Source organism: Neodiprion lecontei, chromosome 2, assembly GCF_021901455.1.
Source record: "Neodiprion lecontei isolate iyNeoLeco1 chromosome 2, iyNeoLeco1.1, whole genome shotgun sequence".
Lineage (NCBI taxonomy): Eukaryota > Metazoa > Arthropoda > Insecta > Hymenoptera > Diprionidae > Neodiprion > Neodiprion lecontei.
The window spans coordinates 24,267,937-24,288,321 of NC_060261.1; the positions used below are offsets into that span (position 1 = coordinate 24,267,937).

General features: G+C 35.6%; 1 protein-coding gene across 6 annotated transcripts in view; it reads right to left on the bottom strand.

Annotated features, from left to right (window-relative positions):
- LOC107222619 (V-type proton ATPase 116 kDa subunit a1) overlaps nucleotides 1-20,385 on the bottom strand; it is a 75,488-nt gene that overhangs the window by 12,063 nt on the left and 43,040 nt on the right. For 5 of the 6 annotated variants that reach the window (XM_046732365.1, XM_046732366.1, XM_015662051.2 and 2 more), the window contains 4 exons: nucleotides 8,287-8,429; nucleotides 5,411-5,590; nucleotides 2,733-3,010; nucleotides 1,103-1,229 (listed from right to left, as the gene is read on the bottom strand). In XM_046732365.1, coding sequence (XP_046588321.1) covers nucleotides 1,103-1,229; nucleotides 2,733-3,010; nucleotides 5,411-5,590; nucleotides 8,287-8,403 — 702 coding nt within the window. In that variant the 5' untranslated portion in view covers nucleotides 8,404-8,429. The remainder of the gene's footprint in view (nucleotides 1-1,102; nucleotides 1,230-2,732; nucleotides 3,011-5,410; nucleotides 5,591-8,286; nucleotides 8,430-20,385) is intronic. The other variant, XM_046732368.1, reaches the window with a different exon arrangement.

The window sequence follows — 20,385 nt, forward strand, 5'->3', positions numbered from 1 at the left end:
AACATGCAATGAATTTCAATTACACAATGATTTTACAAAATTTCAATAATTTTCAAACATATTCAACTGAAAAATCCAACTCTTTGAGAATGGCCGAAGTGTGAATTCGAAAACTCTGTCGTTCAAGATGTGATTTCCGTAAAATTGAGGCATTTGACTTGAAGTTATCATAATAATTGCTGTGATGATTTGAAAACCGTTGAGAAAGTGATAAATCTATTTTCAATCTGTTAAGAATAATCAACATACATTGTTTTAATCATATTCATGTAAACGGATACATAACGAATAAACATAGATGTCTGCGTATAATTGCATTTTATATTACCATAATTCAAGTCACAGAGAAATACGTTATCTATTTCAGGTGCTAGATAAAAATATTTTTAGATTGAAAACGATTAAATTAATTTGATTGGTTTTGGGGTAATTAAACGGGGTTTGTTAAGAACACATGAAATATTGATATATATACAGCAGTGCAGGAAGTTAAGCCTTTCGTGCATACATTTTTCCTTACATGCGATGCACTTGAAATTTTGCATGCCTGGACTTTTGAGGTCTCTGATTACGAACATGAACTCGAAATTCAAAAATTCAAAATAGCGGATCCAACATGGCGAACGTAAATTAAAAACCTTATTTGGTTTTGATAGAACTTTATGTTACGTGATATTTTGGGTCAGTGATTACGAATCTTAACTCGAATATCGACAATTCAAAATGGCGGATCCAATATACTAGATCGGCAAAACCAACAGAAAAAAAAATGTTAAAAATAATGTGTATAATTGTTTGGTGCGTATCAAGGTTTTGTAAAAATTAGTGCTCGGATTTTTTGTGGTAGATTAGCAGATAATTCTTTTTTTCGTGGACAAGTACGAATTTCGACAATTTGTTTGCATGGGCTGTTTTTCTATAGATAAATGAATAAATTTTATAATATTTTCAAACTTAGAAGTTTTTCAGAGCCACGTAGAACTATAAAACTTGGCAGTTGTTACCAAAAAAGTAGTTTAATAAATAAAAATCCGAAAAAAAAAGGCGGGACGCTGGGCGTCCCAGCATGAAATAAAGGGTTAAGGAATGCGTTTCCACTCACGGTACTCGGGTCCTCTAATGGCTTATCAAGTTCATTTTGCCGTAGAAAAACGTTACCGCGGGAAATACGCCACAACATTCGTTCGAATGCTGGAACACGTTCTCGATTAATGACTCCTGCGACGAACCTAGAAACAAGATGAAATTTTTGTATTGCATAATGATTCAAGTGAAAAAAGCTGAAACTGTTCCAGTAACTTTTGAAACGGAATTTCTGAATTTGGCTCAAGTTTCACCATGCCGTATTTTTTTTGTAAGAATATTGAATTTCCAAAAAAAAAATTAAAATGAAACTTATTAAATATTTTCATTTGTGAAAAAGTAGACACATAAATCTTTCCGCACAAGAACAAGATTTGACTCTTGAAGTCAACGGTATGGAACGTTTAAAATGGATTTTTTTCTAGAGAAATGAAACGAAGCGTTCATTTAAAATATTTGAAGTTTTTTTAAAATGTAAAATGATTAATAACAATCCGAGTTCCATATAAATGTTCAAACAATGTAAAAGAGTTCCGTTGAAAATGGACATCATAGTTTTTTTCACCAAATTTTCGAGAAAGGTTAACAATTCCACTTAGCAAGATACAGAAAGAATAAAATAAATTCATTCAGTGACTCAGCATAGAACATATTTTACCGATTTCCGCTTCTGTAAATTTTTTTACATCCTGGTGACTAATAACAGAGTAAAACAACAATGCCTTTAATCAAGTTCAATTACATGCAAGAAAACTTAGGGATTACATCTGAGGAGTTTCATGAAATACGCGAAACTTTACTCATACTGATCCTAATTCGGACTTAAGGGGGTTAATCATCAGCCATTCGTGCCTGACTTTCAAGTTGACTTTGAATAGCTGCTGCTATCGGTATCAAAAGACTTGTAAATAATCGGTAATTGTACGGTTAAAAGATACCAATTTTATTTTTATTTTAAGCTTTGAAATTAAAAAAAATTATTCACCATCTTTCAACCTTATGAATTTACTCCAAGGGACGGTTTTCAAAAATCTTTTACAGGATAACTTTCAAACCGTTCGTCCGATTTTTTATTAGATTTCGTAAACTGCATTCTTGTACGTACTTTTTGCAGGTGCTCAAATAGTTCGTGCCCGACTTAGACTTTGTAAGTTATGAATTGAAGATGAGTTCGATAAAAATACGCAAAACGTTATTAATTTCATCAAATTTCAGAATTTTTACAATTTATAACCCACGGAGTCGCGTTGGATCTGACTTATTCTAGTTCTCGCGGAAACTATACGCATCAGAATAGAATGTGAAATGGATTTCATAAAAATCGTGTAATCCGTAAGTATGTAAAAACACATCTTTTCGAGTAGAATTACTACAGTTAAACAATTGTGGACCATTCTTCAACACTTTCCGTTCCCTTGCTTGTTCAATACAGGAAGAAGAAGGGTGAATTTGCTCGGTCGGTAAGGGTGGGAGTACTACATGAACTTAAAATAAAGGTAAAACTACTAGCATTTTTTAGCCGTATAATTATCGGCTAGTTACGAACATTCCCGTATCAATAGCACGTATTCAAAGCTAATTTAAAAATGAAGCGCGAAAGGATGACCAGCTCCCTTGAAATTCATCCGATAAACGATTACACGACTTACTCGAGACGTCCCCTGGTACCTGCTGTCGGATGGACAGCATTTGCTTCCTCGTTTATTAGCGCCCTGGTGATCGAGTCGTTGACCTCTTCCTGTTGACAAGAAGAGATGTTAGAATCCAATGAAGCCTGGGAGTGCAGACCACCACCTACCTCGGTAAAAAAAATTTGAGTCTTCTCCAGTACGTGGCGCAGCTCTGTGAGCTCGAGGTAGTTGCTCTTCAGGTTTACAGCATTCTGGCTTAGCTCCAGGATGTCGTTCTCCGTCTTATCCAGATGAGCCTGCGGAGAGCAATGAGCGGTGCGTCTATATTAGACTTTTGGGAACCAGGGAAATGTTGTCTTTCTTCTGTTGTAAGAAGGTTTGAACGAAAGTTTTTGCCATGTAAAAATTTTTCCGAAGTATCAGATTTTTATTTCAAGTCTAAGAGGTGCCTCAAAGCATATGTGACCTTTTCCTATTCAAACAACTTGTGATAATAGTATATTGTGTAACAAGGAGGCAAACTCGGACTTTTTCGTATGAAAGTAGCCTTGTATACGGAAAACACGCTTGGAAAAACGCGTAAAACATGCTCGCCTTGTATAATAGTACATTTCGTAACGAATATGGATGAGGCTTTTTGACGGAACGTGAGCCGAAGGCGAGTGCTGTAACTCGCGAGTCAAAAAATCTTATCCATACGAGTTTCGATCCGTATTTATTTATCACGAGAGCCAAGAAATAACGACGAAGTTGCGATTTTGAGATTAGAGTGCTGAAAATATATCTATTCCCGTATCTTCCCGGATTAAATAAAAATAATTGATTGAGGCTTGCGATGGAGGCTTCTTATGCTGGAGCAGCCGGAAACCCGATATTAGCAGAATCAGAACTTTTTGTACATTTTTTTCAAAATGTCAGCATTGGAATTAAACTAACGCCAGTTCAACTGTGAACGGTGCTGCACGATTATTCTGGGAAATTTCGCGACGAAGGTGAAATGTGTATACCTTAATTTTTAGATGTTCTTTAACCCTCACTGGTGTGACGCCGAGGTCACTGCAGACCCCACATCAAAAATTGTTGTGCGAAACGGAATTTCGATTTAAATAACTTGAAAAATTCTGTGATATTCTTCAACTATGATATTTGAAGACAAATTAGTTATTTTCAGTGAAAAAAAATCATAAAACAACGAAATACCGTAAAATGGATCATCCTACTTATTACGTCCTCCAGACTTTATTGTTAGATTTTCCCCATACCCTTACAGATACCTTGTATTCTGCATCCTCTTCTTATTGCCACGTCAGTACCTCGGTTTGAAAAAAATCATAATTCACTGAAGTTTTAATATTTTGAGTTGGAAATGGACTGACGATGATTTACTCTTAAGACACATATTTTGAAGAAAAAAAAATATGGAGCTACTGCGGGATGAAAAAAAGTTATTTATTTCAGTGAGTAAGGTCGAATTTTTTGGGAAGAGAACGAATAAACGATTTTTACGTTATTTCATTATTTACCTCGGATCAAATCAGATTATTTTGGTTGTTTTTCATATGAAATTCAACATGAACATGCCATGGGGCTACTTTGACCCCAGTGTGCAGCGAAAGGGTGAAATGGAAAAATCACCTCATAGACTTGAGCTAACAATAAGAATTTCAGAATTCAGGAGGAATTTCAGTTCGGAAAAACTGACAATTAGATTTTGTTCCGACGAAAAACAAATATTATCCTCATCTGTAAAAGTCCAGCCCTCATACAATTACATTTTTTCAGGGGGTTCAGTACACAAAAAACTATGTTTTGAGGATAGGTACAGCACAGCGAAACACTCTATTAGTTCTTTTTTTCACCGCGAGTTACACTAATTTTCAAGTGAAATTGTGCAAAATTAAAAATTCACGTGACTTATTGTTAGTCTTTGGCAGTTATAACCAAAAGAAGAAAGATTGTTTTTTTTTGGGTAGAGAGTTTTTAAAATTCGGTATGAATACAATTTTATAAAACAGTTATGCAAATGAATAATATTTTCATATAAGATCCATGTTCTACATTCCTGAGAGCAAATAATTTTTTTGTACAAAATTTTGCAAATTATTCTAAACAAAAATAATAAAAACAAAAAGTTTTTTTTCACGATGCAATTTGAAATTCCGTGCCAAGTCACCTTGCCTGTGAACATAATCATTTCGCATGCTTCGAAATTTTTTTTATACCTGATAGTATTTTATAAAGAATATTTAATATCAACAGTTTCGGCATGATTAGTTGTACATTTTTTTCTGAAATCTTATTATATACCTCATTTCGAAATATTCCCATAAAAGCGGTTACAAAAAACAAACAATTTTATAATTAATTATGTACAAATTATTGAGGTATACAAATTTAATCTCCTTATAAAATAGAAAAAGTCAGTGTCCCACTTCCATTTTGTTTTTCAAATCATCGAGTCACATCATCGAATTTATACAAATAATCTTAAAAATGAAATCTTTTTAACTGTTTTTGAGATCGTAACTTGATTCAAAATAATTTTTGAAACACAAACTTTTTGTGGTTTTTAGGGCGAGGACTATCATATAATTTTTTTTTTTTGTCTTGTTAGTATGAAATGACCGTGACCCCTCACAGGCCTCACAGGTGACTTGGCGTGGAATGCACCGTATAGCCGTCTCGGGAATCTTTACCTCGAGGTCTATGATTTCGCGCGGATTCGGAGCTCGTGGCAACTCCAGAAGATGATCCTGTGTTGGCACGTTGTCCTTCTTCACCTCGGCCTCGATGTAACGCAGCTTTCTCTCCATTTCGTCGCATCTTCTTACTTCGTTCACGAACTTACGTTGGAAGGAATTCACCTCTGCGTTCAACTGCATGAGAGTTATAAATTCACTGCATTTCAAATTTTTCCACAATACAATGCACAAATCTTTGATATAAAAAATCGAGGAGTCTAGACTTTCGACATTATATGATTGATCATACATTTTGAACCATATGTAAACCGTTGAATCGAGCCATTAATTGTAAGTAGGCTGATAAAGAGCCATCATTATGATTTAAGGTCATGTGGTATTCCTACTTTTACCGACCGAGCAAACTCAACGTTTGTATTTCTATATTAAATAAACAAACGAACGGAAAGATTTCAAATTTCGACGGCGCATCGCTCTTTGGTAGCGAAATTCAGAAAAGTTACTCATATCCCGAAAAATGTGTAGTTTTTTGACACGTGTTACTACTGCTATACTTTCCGCATTTGAGGGGCGAAAAAGTGCATAGCTGAGATACTTTGCGCAATTCCGGATAGAATGAGGAGTAAAATGAACCATCGTAGGACTTTTCATGCAATATTGAGGTCGCTATAGACGACAACTAGAAATTACAATAATTTCGTATATGAAAGATGCTCTCACGATCAGCTGGGCGCACGGCCGAGAGCAGCGTCGAATTTACCGGCCTAGAGTGGCATTTTCTAGGTGCGGCAAAAATGGGCACTGGAAATTCAATTTTTTTGGTAAATCAAAATCATATGCAACTTGTAGAATGGATTTTTTGAAGTGAAACTTCAATAGCGGCTTTGGAGAATTTTGGATGGAAGTGAATTCATGAGTAGCCCTTCAAACCGCAACACTAGTATAGGGGGAAGTCCCCCGGTACCGGACACCTAAGGTTATTCGTTAATAAAATCGTCATTTAAGTGAAAAAAAAAATTATTTTTATTTTTGTTATAATCTTTGGAGTATGTTTAACAATATAGGAACTTTTGGAATTAGTATATAACGTTAAACTAAGAATAAAATTCAAATTTATTTATTAACGAAAACTAGGGTGTCAGAGAAGTTTCCCCTAGTACCGGACACTCATAGTACGGATGGAAAAAGTGTCTTAAAATTTAATGAATTTTGCAATTATAAATGACTTCGCGGCACAAAAAGCAAGGAAAAAATATTTGCATTAAAGAAGTGAGAATTTTTTTAGACATTATTATATAATGTACTATGATTATTACATAACAGAATTATTATTATTGATGTCATTATTATTATTATATGTATGCAGCTATATCGAAAAATATTGAATAAAATGACTGCTTATGAGCATGTGTGATATAAATTATCAAATATTGATCTATCCTGATTGAAAATATCCCATTAGTGAACAGATCACTAGCTGGGGGGGGGGGGGGGGGGGGGGGCAAATAAGTTCGGGACTACAGGCGGCTCCAAGTTAAATGCCGGCGCTGGCCGAGCGTTCTTTGGTTGGATGAGTTTGCTCGATCGGTAAAAGTAGGAGTACTGCATCACCTTTAATGCAAGGTAGAACTTGTTTGCAAATAGGTCATTTCAAAGGCAGGAGAAGCCATTGCATGATGAGTACAGCAGAAATATATTAGACATATACCGTCTGCAAGTGGTGGAATCATGAATATTTATGTACCTGTAATTTTAATTGATCGAGCTTGTTTGGCAACTGTAATAATAAAGTCTTGAAGAATAAATGAAACTAGTTAAGCTGTTCAAAAGTAAAAAGTAGCAAGCTCGAACACAAGTGTTGCACTGATGTAGTATATTTATCTATTGTCTGAGCTCAGAATAAATAAACACCAACTTGATGAGATCTGATCGATAACAAACTTCGGATGCAAAAATATTCCGTATAGTTTTTATGCGAGCAGTTATCTGGTGTTCTTCAAGACGCAAAAAGGCATTATTATTCTGAGTTTGTAAACTGTAATACTTATTCTGGTTCTTAAAAGTTCGATTAGTTCGTTAAGCTGACGTGAAAATTGGTTTCGTCCCGCCACTCGGGATTGCCGAAAAATTCACACGTTCATACACTTCGTGATAATCGGAGCCATTCAAGCATTGGCTAATGCATTTTGTGCAAATTTTTGCATCCTACCCCTGGTGATAACGTTTGGTAACGTTTGATTATTTTGCCTACTACTGTTTTTCAACGTTAGCTGACGCTTTTTGAAAAGTTTATAGGCAAATTAATTCATTGCGTGGTAATGATAGAAATGCCATTTATAGTCACATCGTGATGAGTCTATCCCTACTACATTAAAAATTAATTATAATCACTTATTAATCCACATTAACATGTTCGGTAAAACGTGAATTCATTATTCATTGAGTATTAAATTCCTTATATATTGTCTTTCTCCTTAAATACTTGCAATAAACATTATATTTGCTAAGATATCATTATTGAGCAATTTATGCATTATCGATACAAATTTTCACGTTTTTTTTTTTTTTTGTTATTCTCAAACAAGCGGCGTGTTGGCTTTGAGTACGCACTTCGAATTTCCTACGTTATCCACCGCGTGCTTGAAATGCCTACCACTATAGGGTAACATTTGACAAAGGTTCTCCCTGTTTTACCCTTAGCTAATACTTGAATCGCCTCTGTATAAGAATTCGAAGTAAACGGCAATGTTATCAGTACGATTCATTAAATTATCAGCATATTATTACTCGCTGAGCAACTGAAAGTACGTATCATCTATGCAAGGGAAATGCGATTAGTCAAATTGCATGGATAAATAAAAAATACTCACGTCGCGGAACTGCACCGTCCCAGTTTCGCCGAGTTCGGAAACAGAGAGATAGGCAGCTTCGGGCTGAATGAACAGCTGGCAAAGCGCCATCTCCTCGCTACGAAACATCGCCCCCATCCTGCCGTTGCCGAATATATTTCACCCTGCAACAAGGAGGCAAAGCGTTCCTCTTCAAATTCCACAAAACATACATCATCGACCGATCAACGTCACCCTTTTTCATTCATATATTAAATGCACGAATGAACGGAAACGGTTCAAATTTGAACGGAGAGAAAATGGGTGAGTTTTCTCCGTCGGTAAGGGTAGAAGTACTACATAACCTCAAATATGCCATCGATTTACTCACGACGTCTGATTGCGAGTCGAGTTATAGACGTAAAGTAAGTTTAATCCGAAGGTCAGTCACGCGCTACGAAATTTACACAGGCTGCGGGAAGGGATCACAATTGGATTTAAGCGGATTTTACAATTTTTACCGTACAACCTACAGGATTACGTTTCGGTGGGTTTATACATATGGGGCATTTTATATCGAATCGATCTAGGTCTGACCCATGACCTCTCCGATTTACCTCGCTATTTTCTATACGATTGTTTTCGCTCGCAAAGGCACTCACTGTTTTTTCCGATGACGGTGAATATGATGGAAGTAGTGAAAAAATCGATAGTAACGACGACGATAACCTGTTATATTGAGATGATAATACAAAATTATATTATGGTTGATAATGAAAGAATTCCCTTGTAAAGATGTGTTTTCTACGTAGCAAATACTCTGCAACTATTTTGAAACTATTGTCTTGTTAAGAGACTTCCTATTTTTATAGCAAGTCGAAACATTGTATTACTAGTTATAAATGTAATTGTAACTCGTTTCCGTTCACTCAGGTTCCTAACATCTTGCGTAACGTCTTTTTTTGCTGTTACTTATAGTGCACCAAACAGAAATGCACCTTATCATGTAAAATTTCCACGTTAAGGACCGATTCTGTGAACTTCTGCCGACCTTCTGATTCACTTGCACCACACAATCTAATCTCTTTCACATGAAATTTGCCTTGCAGTGAGTCATGTGCCGTTAAGAGAGGCGTCTTGGTTCGTAAGCTTTTACACTTTGTGGAGTCACAAGCTAAGATCAATCGCATTACAGTAGCTCTCAGCCGTAAGGTAAGCGTGACAGCTACTATAGGTTAAGCCTCACTTACACCACTGTTCATTTAAAATAATCGTCTACCGCATATTGCAGAATAAGGGCATTTAAATACGCTACCAGCTGCAATCCCGCATAAATCATTGTATGATTTAATAGCAAAACAAAAACAATTTGCATAAGCAACCGACAAAAGAAAAACGAAATTTTTTTTCATGCACCGCAACCGCTTACATTTTTTTTGAATTTAAGGGAATGCATAATCATCATTTAAATATTTTTACCTAAATGAACGAAGTGTGATTGAACGATAGTTCGAATTTTATGGGACGGAGCAAACTATGTATTTTGTCCAAGTATCTACTTATCACACGGTCAATAAGATAAATAGCATCACTTATAACATGCCTACATATTAAACAGTTATACTAATGAAATTTATTGACATCGCAATCTAAACTCTGAAGCACGTGCCTGCGAATTACGTAGAACTCTGTAGAATAGTTTTTGTTCGTGTCAATTGTGTTTCCGGTAATAGATCTGACGGCCCAATTGATAACCGAAAAATACTATCAATTGGTTTAAAGTGTTTCAGAGAACCATCAAGCACCGAAATTCGCAGATCTCCATATCTGTAAGAGTATGAATTCAATGTATCTGTTGTTGGTTATATTTTTTATCGGGTCAGATCAGATCAATTTATGATTTTAAGATTAGACAAATCGACGATCAAAAAACCCATCTAGTATTCGCTCAAATTTTTTATCCTCAATATATCTTTTGTGTAAATTGTTTTTGCTTTATTGATATGTATTATTTAATAACATGATCTTTGTGATTTAGATTATTTTGCGATTCCAATATTTTAAATCATGAAATCGAGATTGTTTAATTTAATACAAAAGATTCGATGCCTGTATTGTTATTACTCAAGATTATAAATGCCGGATTCGACTCAAGAAATGAATTCAATTTTAGTTTATTACGAGTTGAGATATTAGAAGAACTGAAACTGATTCAGCATTCTATTGCCAAATGATGTATCCAGCATTGCCCCCAATACACCTTCAAGATCCTCCGTCGTGTGAGGTACAACGTGAATCAGATTTAATTCTGAATTTAAGTCATAGGTATGTAAAGAACACTTGAGTCGTGTCATTTTACAAAGATGCCAAATATCTCTAAATTGGAACCTCCTTTCAACTGACAATGAGAATTTTCGCGCGGGAGAAGGACGAAATACACTTTTAATTTTTAATGGAATTAGATCAGAATAATGACTTTATTTGTATTGCTACCTCACCTTTTGGGATTAAAGTTAGCTTAGTACACTCTGGCTACAGCATATGATAGCCTAGCGTAGCTGAATCGGAAAACAGTTGAACAAAAGCGACATGAAACTGATTATCAGGTGGAGACGTATACCGCTCAAAATTGGTTTATTGCCTGCTTCGATCATTCCAAGTGTTGCAACTAATGCATTTACGACCAAGGGTGGAGGAGTGGAAAGTGAATACACAAGCTAGAACTTGATTTGGGTGTATTCAAGGTGCCATAGAAATCAAACTATAAACAGAGTTGTTGTGGAAGCAGAGTAACTACTCTGACAACACTCACATCACAACTGACCTCCTAATTCATCAGCTCATTCTTACATCTCTATGACACACTCACACACATACATGCATACATCATACAAAGCATCATATTGCTTGTAACACCAAGAATAACGGCCAATTTCGGGATAAACATTCTAACACCAATTCCAAAGTGTATATGAATAACAATTTTTCAAGGCAGTGTTCGATCGGATGGAGAGCAGCTGTTTATTCATTAAGAATAACACAATTAAGTACCAGTGATTGACAATTCCATATCAATAATAAAATTCATGAAAGGCTCAAGTTTTTTATTCACTGTGAAAGTGTCATAACTTTGGATATTCGTGAAATGTTACTCGAGAAGTTACACACATCTACACAGTACCCACGCCGCTAGCAAACTTTCCAGATCATCGTCTACAAGCTCCGTCACAATTGTCAATTGCATGCATACAGTCGACCTTCGAACTCGAGGGTTACCTCAAGTGGGCGTTAGTTGGGCGCATAGACTTATTTAGTATACTCCACTATCTCTGCAACATTAAGGTAGTCCTTAACTAGGGTGTTAACGAATTTTTCTCAATATATATTTTACTGTAAAAGTAATAATGTTCCAAAAAATCTATAACTGCAAGGTTTCAGTGGGCATTAGTGATACTATCTGAAAAAAATTGATTTATACATTGATTTACGAGATGGGGCGGCAAAAATTCGTTAACGCTCTAAATAAGGACCATCATAATGCATCATTTAGAGATTGTTGTCGAGTTATAGTGCAGGAAGTTCTCGATTCTTTTTAGCATTTACAATTGGACTTTCCCCCCTCTTTCAGTACATTTACAAACACGTACAGTGGCGCGTTGCTGGCGTGAAAATCTACACTACCAGCTTACAATAAATGGTACAAGTTAAAACTAATCACGCTCGCACATAATACTCGCATACGATGACTCAATACTAGGTGATAATGGATTTAGTTTATACGAAATTCCATTTACTACCAAGAAATCTGGTTTGGGTTTGGAGTCTTCAAGATCAAAAGAAATAATCTGAACCTTAGCTGTCCATGTCTTTTATTGGATTATACTATGAAGACAAAATTGAAACATAAATCGCACAGACAATACCGACCAAAATTTTGCGATTCAGAGCAATGAACGCTTTGAATTTTATTCTTCTCTGTTCCAGTTCAGCACCATCAATTATATAATTCTGAGTCTACTACTACTAAACACCATTTCGGATCGAGTGAGATCTTGCTGGTCAGCAAATTGATTTATGATTTTCTGACATCTGATATGAGCTTGAAAAACTTTCCGTTCTTAACAACATCGTGATGAAATGTGCAGCGATTCGTAGTATTGACACCACACCCATCGATTTAACAATTCATACCAGGCCTGTGATAACTAAATCATTTCGTGAGAATGGGCATGTAAACATAATTTATTACTGCGTAAAGAACCAGTGTAAAGAGAAAGAGAAAATTAGGATTGTTGTAGATTCTTTAGACGTGTCTACGCAATTCTTGATCTCAAAAACGTAGACCCATTAATTAAATCCACAAAATTCGCAAATCTTTCAACTCTGGTTTCATTGTAACATAAAGAAATTGTTGAATACAATTTTCAGATAGCCTATATTGACTTACTTCAAGAAACATTCAGAAGCTAATCTTCAACATGTTAATAAATGTTACATTTTTATTCCCTCCAAGTTATGTATTGTATCTTCTCGATTGACGGCCAAAGCAATATATCCAATAAATGAAATCTGAACTGAGACGGGGGTCTGACAATTTTATATTGCAATATCACCCAGTGTCCCAATAATGGGAATTCAAAGCTCTTCAGAATAACGAATTTTATCATCCCTAGTACAAGTATTAGGTTTAAGGTGAAACAGTTGAAAAGACCATGTTTTTTTTTGAATTTTGAAATTCCGCCACCGGATTTGTTTTCAGTGATACCGAAAACTCCTGGATTGACAAATTTCAAGCGAATCAGATGAATATTTATATGTTCAGCCCACCATATTGGATCCGCTATTTTGAATTTTGAAATTTTGACGTTGGATTCGCTTGCAGTGACTCCAAAAACCCAGGATTACCGAATTCTACTTTTCTAGTCCCCATAACCTTCCCACAATTACATTTATTCTGTAAAAAGAGCCATTTTCAACACTTTGTTTATTTATAGCGCCCAATATATTCGCGAAATAATCAAGATCCCTTTCGAACCATCAACATTGAAATCTAAGTAGTCCAATCAGGCAAAACAAAAATAAAAAAATTACAGCGATATCTCAAAAATTGAATATAAATGATGAATATTAAATTCTAAAAAGGTGTCTCGTATATGAGACGCTCTGCCGCAAAGGGTTAAAGTATGTAGTTAAACATACTTTATAAATGTGCGAAGAGTTAACTTCGCACATTTCTTACACAGGAGGTACACATGTGGACATTAATTCAGAGACGGCTAGTTTTTTGGCCGGGTCGATTACGTTGGTAACGCAGATTCCGCCCATAGCGACAATCTGACAGTGGCACCGCAAGCTGAATCTGCTTTACAAACGTAATAGACTCGGCCGAAAAACTAGGCTTCTCCCTGATCGATTTAAGAAAGTATAATTGCAGGAAGTTGAGGTACTCTAGATTAGGTTAAACCCTAAGACAAGAGATCTTACAGAGTGATTTGAAAGCTGAAGGGATGTGAAATTGGAGTGAAATTACAGTGATTGTTCGTTTGCCAGAAGGTTAAGGAATATTTGTAACAACCACGTGACACCGCGACGAAGCATACCAGATAAGCACGTGCATGCTGTTCTAGATATATTATTCAATTAGGTATATTGAAGCAATTTGAAGAACCGCGCAGGAAGCGAAGACCTGACCTCGCCGGTTAGTCTGCAAGTAGGTATGTATATGGTGAACACGTAGGGAAACATGTATACCGAATAGCTGACATTTGCATCGGTGGAGAGATAAAGCTATGTGAGAAGTTCTTACAATCTGTCGTATAATAAGTTAATCTATTGTCTGTGTTTGTGTGGGGGAGGAGGGATTACATAAATTTAGTTTTCTCAATTTCTATTATTTGTGCGTAATTTGATTCATAGTTTATCTCTTGCAAAAGTGCTTCATTTGGGAAAGGATCTCTTACGATTAATAATTTAACGACTTTTATAATTTTTAGGAATAACAATTAACCTCCAGAGTATCCGTGACCAATCTAGCGTTGCAGCTTTTCTTTGAAAATGAAGATTGGCTTTGTTATTTCAATTTTATTTTGCAGCTAAAAACTTTTAAAGTAGTTGCAAAAAAATACTGACGTATTTTATTACGAATTTGATGAACGAAAATTCAATCGACCGTATTATCTCCGTATAAGATATTCTTAAAAGTATCTAGTTGGGACTACTGAAATCGTAATTATTCAATCCCTCCAACACCTCAACTTCTGAAAGATCTCAAGAGTGATTTAACCACTTGGAAGCATGACTTGGTTGACACATCGAAGTACAGAGACAGAGAAAGTCTGAAAAATTGTTCAAAATATCATGTCCCGTATAGTAAAGATAAACTGTTGGTGAAACTTTCGAAATCAATTAACTTGCAAAATTTGGTAAATGGCGAAACCATCCATCGACTATTGTAATTCCGTAATTCTAGTGTGTACGATTTCTCTCTCTATCATAATTACGAATTGCCCGCAGTCCGGAATTTGTGGACCGTGTTTTACAAATGCTCCAATTCGGTAAATCAGTATCTTTTAATACGAGATCTCCTTGTTCGGGCCGAATTGGCGCATCTGCGCATTATAGATTACACACACCGACTCGTTTCACCGACTTACGATAGACATTGATCTTATCTGCTGTCAAGAGATAGTTATCCAATACTATCCACGTATCGTGACACTTATTGTTATTGATCACTTTGAGCAGGGTCAAAATGATCGATAGAGTATCATAAATGCGTCTACAGAAGAAACAGACAAAATATATCACGCGATAAGAAAATATTCTTTGATTCGTAACAAACGCGGGTTCAAATAAATCTGAACAGAATGTCACAGTCGTTTGGAATTCTCCAATTAATTCGGGTTATTTGATGTTTATCCTTTTCCGGAAACCGCTGTCCTTTTATACGGCATCATGCTGGGTGGGACCGAGACTTCTGATTGAATTCATTGAAGTACATAGTAAAGAAAGAAAGGAGCGGCAGGACATTGTAAAACGGAGCTACGATAATTAGTACAGTGATGCATATACGGCTAGGTGATCAGGGTAACATAACGGTAATCGAAATAGTGGTATCCTAGTATAATGACTATCGTTGCAGCGTCCTTCGCTTTATAGTTTGACGTCTACAATGCATTCAAGGTCATCGACCATGCACACGCAAACAATTTCCGTTTCTTCGAAATTTTATTTCGAAACGTTGTACTAAAATCTAAACACGAAAATGCAGTAGTACGATAATTTTAAAAGCAAACAAGTATTTTAAGAAGTTTAATGCCAACAATATATAGATTAATTATTTTTCTGTGCAAAAGTGGCCACAGAATAATAGGAGTAAAAGAAAAACAACGTAACAAAATTTGAATTGGAATTGTAAACAAGAAAAAAAAAAAAAATAGAAAAAAGAAAACGAAATCTTGCTCCGAACTCCTATGAAAAGTCTAATATTTTTTATAATCTCATAGAAAGTGTTCCCTAACTACAGCCACTCTATTACGCCATTCTCGGTTATTTACTTTTCTCGAGAATTGGGCTACAGGTGTTTGCCACCTAGAATAAGGGAATGAGGTGAACTGCGTTGTGACAAGAAAGGGCATAAAGTGAACTACCGAAAATATTCGAGATCCATGTTAAAAATGTATTGAAAGAACACGAGTCGCTACCGAGTCTGATATACAACATAGGTATAAGCACTAAGAGCGTCTAATCTTAAAGAGCCGTATTTATTTGCGATAAGTCAAACCGCGGCACATTAAGTTGTAAATTTTTTCCTCGCTACAGGCTTCTTAGGCGACACATTTCAAGGTATCGTAAGCCTCAAGAGTACGTTTAACTTACCATGCGTTCGTCACTCGCATTAATTAATCAGTCATTCGTTTCGACGTTGCACAGAAACAACGCAATGCGTATTTGCCTTACTCTAACTAATTCCACCACCTCCTGTTCTATTGTTTACGGTTCACAGTTACTAGCTACTCTTAGAAATTTTTCAGCATCTTATAGAAATATATGTCTAGGTCTAGACCTTCCAAAATCATTCTTCGTATAAACTATTCAGCCAAATACATGCTCCACTCTAAATATAGATACACGGTGATCACCGTAATTGTTACAAATATCAAAGACAGTGTGCTCGCATAGATTCAAGTTACAATATTCAAATATATCGTAATGGTAAGAAGAGGGAAATTTTCAATAGCAATACCATTATTTATACGACCGCTAGACTCCTGAAGTTATCTTTGGAGTTTGCGTATATTTTTCCTTATACTATTTTCTTATAATATTTTTTTTACAGAGTATAAAAAAAAGGCAGAGTCTATTACATCACGTATTTCCCGACTTATCTGTTCACGAAACCGCCAGTTCTCCAAGGTTTGAGATACGGTGGGTATATTATATTTTGCAACTAGTTACGGGAATTACTTTGTATTATGCAATAAAGAACACAATTGATCCATATCGCGTGCATCGCATGCCTGTTTTAACCTGAATGCGAAATAGTTAGGCTAAGGTCTGACGGACAAGTTAGACACGAATGTGTATGAAACGTCCTCTCTAAATAACAAACCTTCCATGGCCGAATCCACTGGCGCAAGTTCGTAATGAGACGCTCAATGTAAAGAAATGCAAAAGCCCACCATTCGTTAATAAACATTATTCGTTATAATATGAACTCCTGTGGGACTTTTTTTGGGCTGGACGGGTAACCTCTTAAACTATACCACATACCTATGCACCGAGATTTATCGCGAATTGTTTCAGTGGTTCAACGGCGTCTCCGCAGGGATAGATACAGGTATGTATGATATATGTTGACGATATAAAAGATGAAGGAAACGCAAGTATGTATAACATGTGTGTATAGGTATACTACACGTACGTATAGTTCATACATACGTAGATGTACTTACGCAAGAAGCCTGTGACGAGTTCAACAAAACACTCGAGTCTTGTGACAATAAGAAAAGATAACGAAACTTAACACATAAAAACAGATAGCGAAATTACCAGTTACTGTTATAGGTGTAACCTGATGAATATATTCACGTGTGTAATTTGATACGCCGCCGTACAATGTCAGACTTTCCATCTCAACCGGAGCAGCTTACCTTCTTTCCGCAACTCGCAAACGTCGCTCAGATTTTATGAAATTAGTAGATGTTGAGTACTGATCTGATAGTAAAATTTATGTAGGTAGATATTTAACACACAACAACCAAAAGATAAAGTCTTTAGGGATCATTTTCTCGTATCGCGAATCTAGAAATAGCTCATTTATAAATCGGGAGTAAAAAATCGTGTGGAATCATTTTCGCATCACAGCATTCTATTATCTGCTTTTGTTTCATTAGAACAAGAGTGTTTTATTACTCTTTACTGCCGATATATAGTGTGTAATTTCCAAAAGGCTCGGCAGAGTTCTGCGCCAAGTTCATCCAGCTTTATACATGAATAGATACCCGATATTTTGATCCTTTAATTCACGTTTTTTTTTTGTATCCCTTTATTTATTGAACTACCGTTTTGTTAACAACTGCAGAGTTTTTCGGTTCTATATGAAATAGCACATGTAAACGAATGGTTGAAATTCGTTCTTCTCCACGAAAAAAAGTACTTTCTGCTAATCTACCATGAAAAGCTGAATGTGAAATTTGACACAAACTCGATACACATCAAAAAATTTTACATTTTTTCAAAATTTTTCTTCGTGTTGTTTTTGTTTGTCCGCGATATTGGATCCGCCATTTTGAATTTTCGAATTTCGAGTTCATATTCGTAATCAGCGACCCCAGAAGCCCATAAATGCAAAATTTCAAGTGAATCGCATGTTAGGAAAAATGTATGCATGAAAGGGATAAGCTAATTTGCGGATCACGTGGCATGGACACACCCAGTCATATACAGCTGCCTTCTGTAAAACAGATAGCTAACCTATCAAAATTGACGACTGCCGCGCACGCGTGTCACGTGATACATCAGTCGTGAAACACACTCGTTGCGAATGGACATCGAGCCAGGTTTTGGCTGTAAAGAAAATATTTATTTTGTGTGACAGACGCAGCAAGTGCAGAAAATTGATTTTAAAACAGTACTTGAATCGAAAAGCGTTCGTTTGAATTGTTTAGGTGAAAATAGTTTCCATGTAGATTTTTGAAATCAAACCCGTCTAATCGCTCAAAAATAATAAGAGAAAGTGTGACCATATTCTATATTGTACTGTAGCTTACGAGGCAATTTAACGATCGTTTTCTGCCTTGTTTCCGAGAAAAACACAACAAACAAATTTAGGCTTACTCGGTACGACGCGTGCTATTTTCATTATATGAAAATCGACCAACTATTGAAATGCTACCGATCACTATAAATTCCCGAAAATTTATCATTCATACTTGAATCGCCGATCTAGTTGTCTGCTGAATTCCGAATTATATACAAGTTTTTTTCCGACTACGAAATACTTCGATTCGTACCCTCGACGATCATTTCAGCAATTATGGTATCACAATACGATGATTTTTGAATTCATCAAGATGGTAAATTGTACTTTCCAGTAAATTTATAAGGGTTACTTTTGATATCTGAGATGTTTCGATTTGAACTTTTTGATCGACATAACTATTATGCGTATAAACAAGTGGTTACAAGCTTCGAATGTATGAATTAGACGTTAGTTTGAAAGAAAAATTTGCCGAGAATAATAAAAAAATTACACCTTGTACAGCTGTTCCGGAAAGTTTGCAATTCAATGTAAAATAATATTTTTTTCGTGTATTTTTCACTTCGACTGTTTATGTATGTAAAAGGTAATGAAATTTCAATACTGAGAAATTAATTGACCACTTTGTATAACGTTCAGTATAGAATGAAATACGAAGACTTACAATATTTTCATGTTGGTAATTGAATGAATTAGAGCTTTCGGCGGACCAAATAATAAACAGAGATTCTGCGGAGAAAAAGCAAATATGCTGTTTATCCCATACTCGATGTCTGTTTATTATCGCGTTCAGATACCGATCTAAACTCATGTTTATTATACACGGCACGTATGCGCGAAGATTTTACAATTGATAACTCGATTATCTTTAGATATAACTGTATACAGGAGTGTATGAATGGATGGTATTCCCAAAAAGAGAGTTTCTAATTAAAAAATATCGATGCCTTATTGGGCCTGGACCCGATTAAATATAATTCTTTCATATGATCTGAAAAATCCTAATCATTTTGCTGTCGTTAATTTTTTTTATAAAGGTTTCTAATTTGAGGTGTTTAGGAGTCACGTATTTTCCTATAAACTTTGACAATTCGTGTCCTGAAATTTATGTTCTATTCATTGGGTTTTGTAAATTAAACGTACCCGGTGAGTTATAACACGCGTCACGTACATCCTCCATAGATATATGTCACATTATTATACCTAATATACTCAAGCCAGTGTAATACTAATAAAAATCGAGTCGAATCAAAAATTTATAATCCATATCAGCAAATGCATAGTTACACTTCACTGTCGTATTTTGGCATGATAAGGTCTTTATCATGCTTCTAACTTCTTTCTTATTTGTGTTACACACCCAGAGCGCCTCAGGATACATTATACATATATGCATAAAGAGCACTGCATTTTCACGACGCAAAATCAAATGTACAATCTGACAATTACCTTGCACTGATTTTTCTTTAAGCTCTCCATTCCTAGTTCTCACATGACCTGTTCGGCTCGTGCTGTCGAGAGTCGTAACATTAACGTAACGATACATTTTCAAGAGTAATTGTTGTATCGCAAATTTAGAAGCGTTTGAAATATAGTAGTATGAACAGTGAGGTGTACAAAAAAATTGTAAGAGACCTTTTTTGTAGAGAATTCAATTTCCTACGAAAATATGATACACATTTTTTTTTATAAATAGTAGATACCGAGATATGTATTTTTCTTCCTCACCATAAGAAAAAAATAGAAAACTGCGAGGCGGAGGACCTTCCTATTAAAATTAGGAGCTCATACTTGGTGAAAATGTTTTTGAGGTCTCTACCAACCAAGTTTTCGGAGTACAAAGTGAAAAAAAAAATAGTCGATTTCTTTGGCCCACCCTA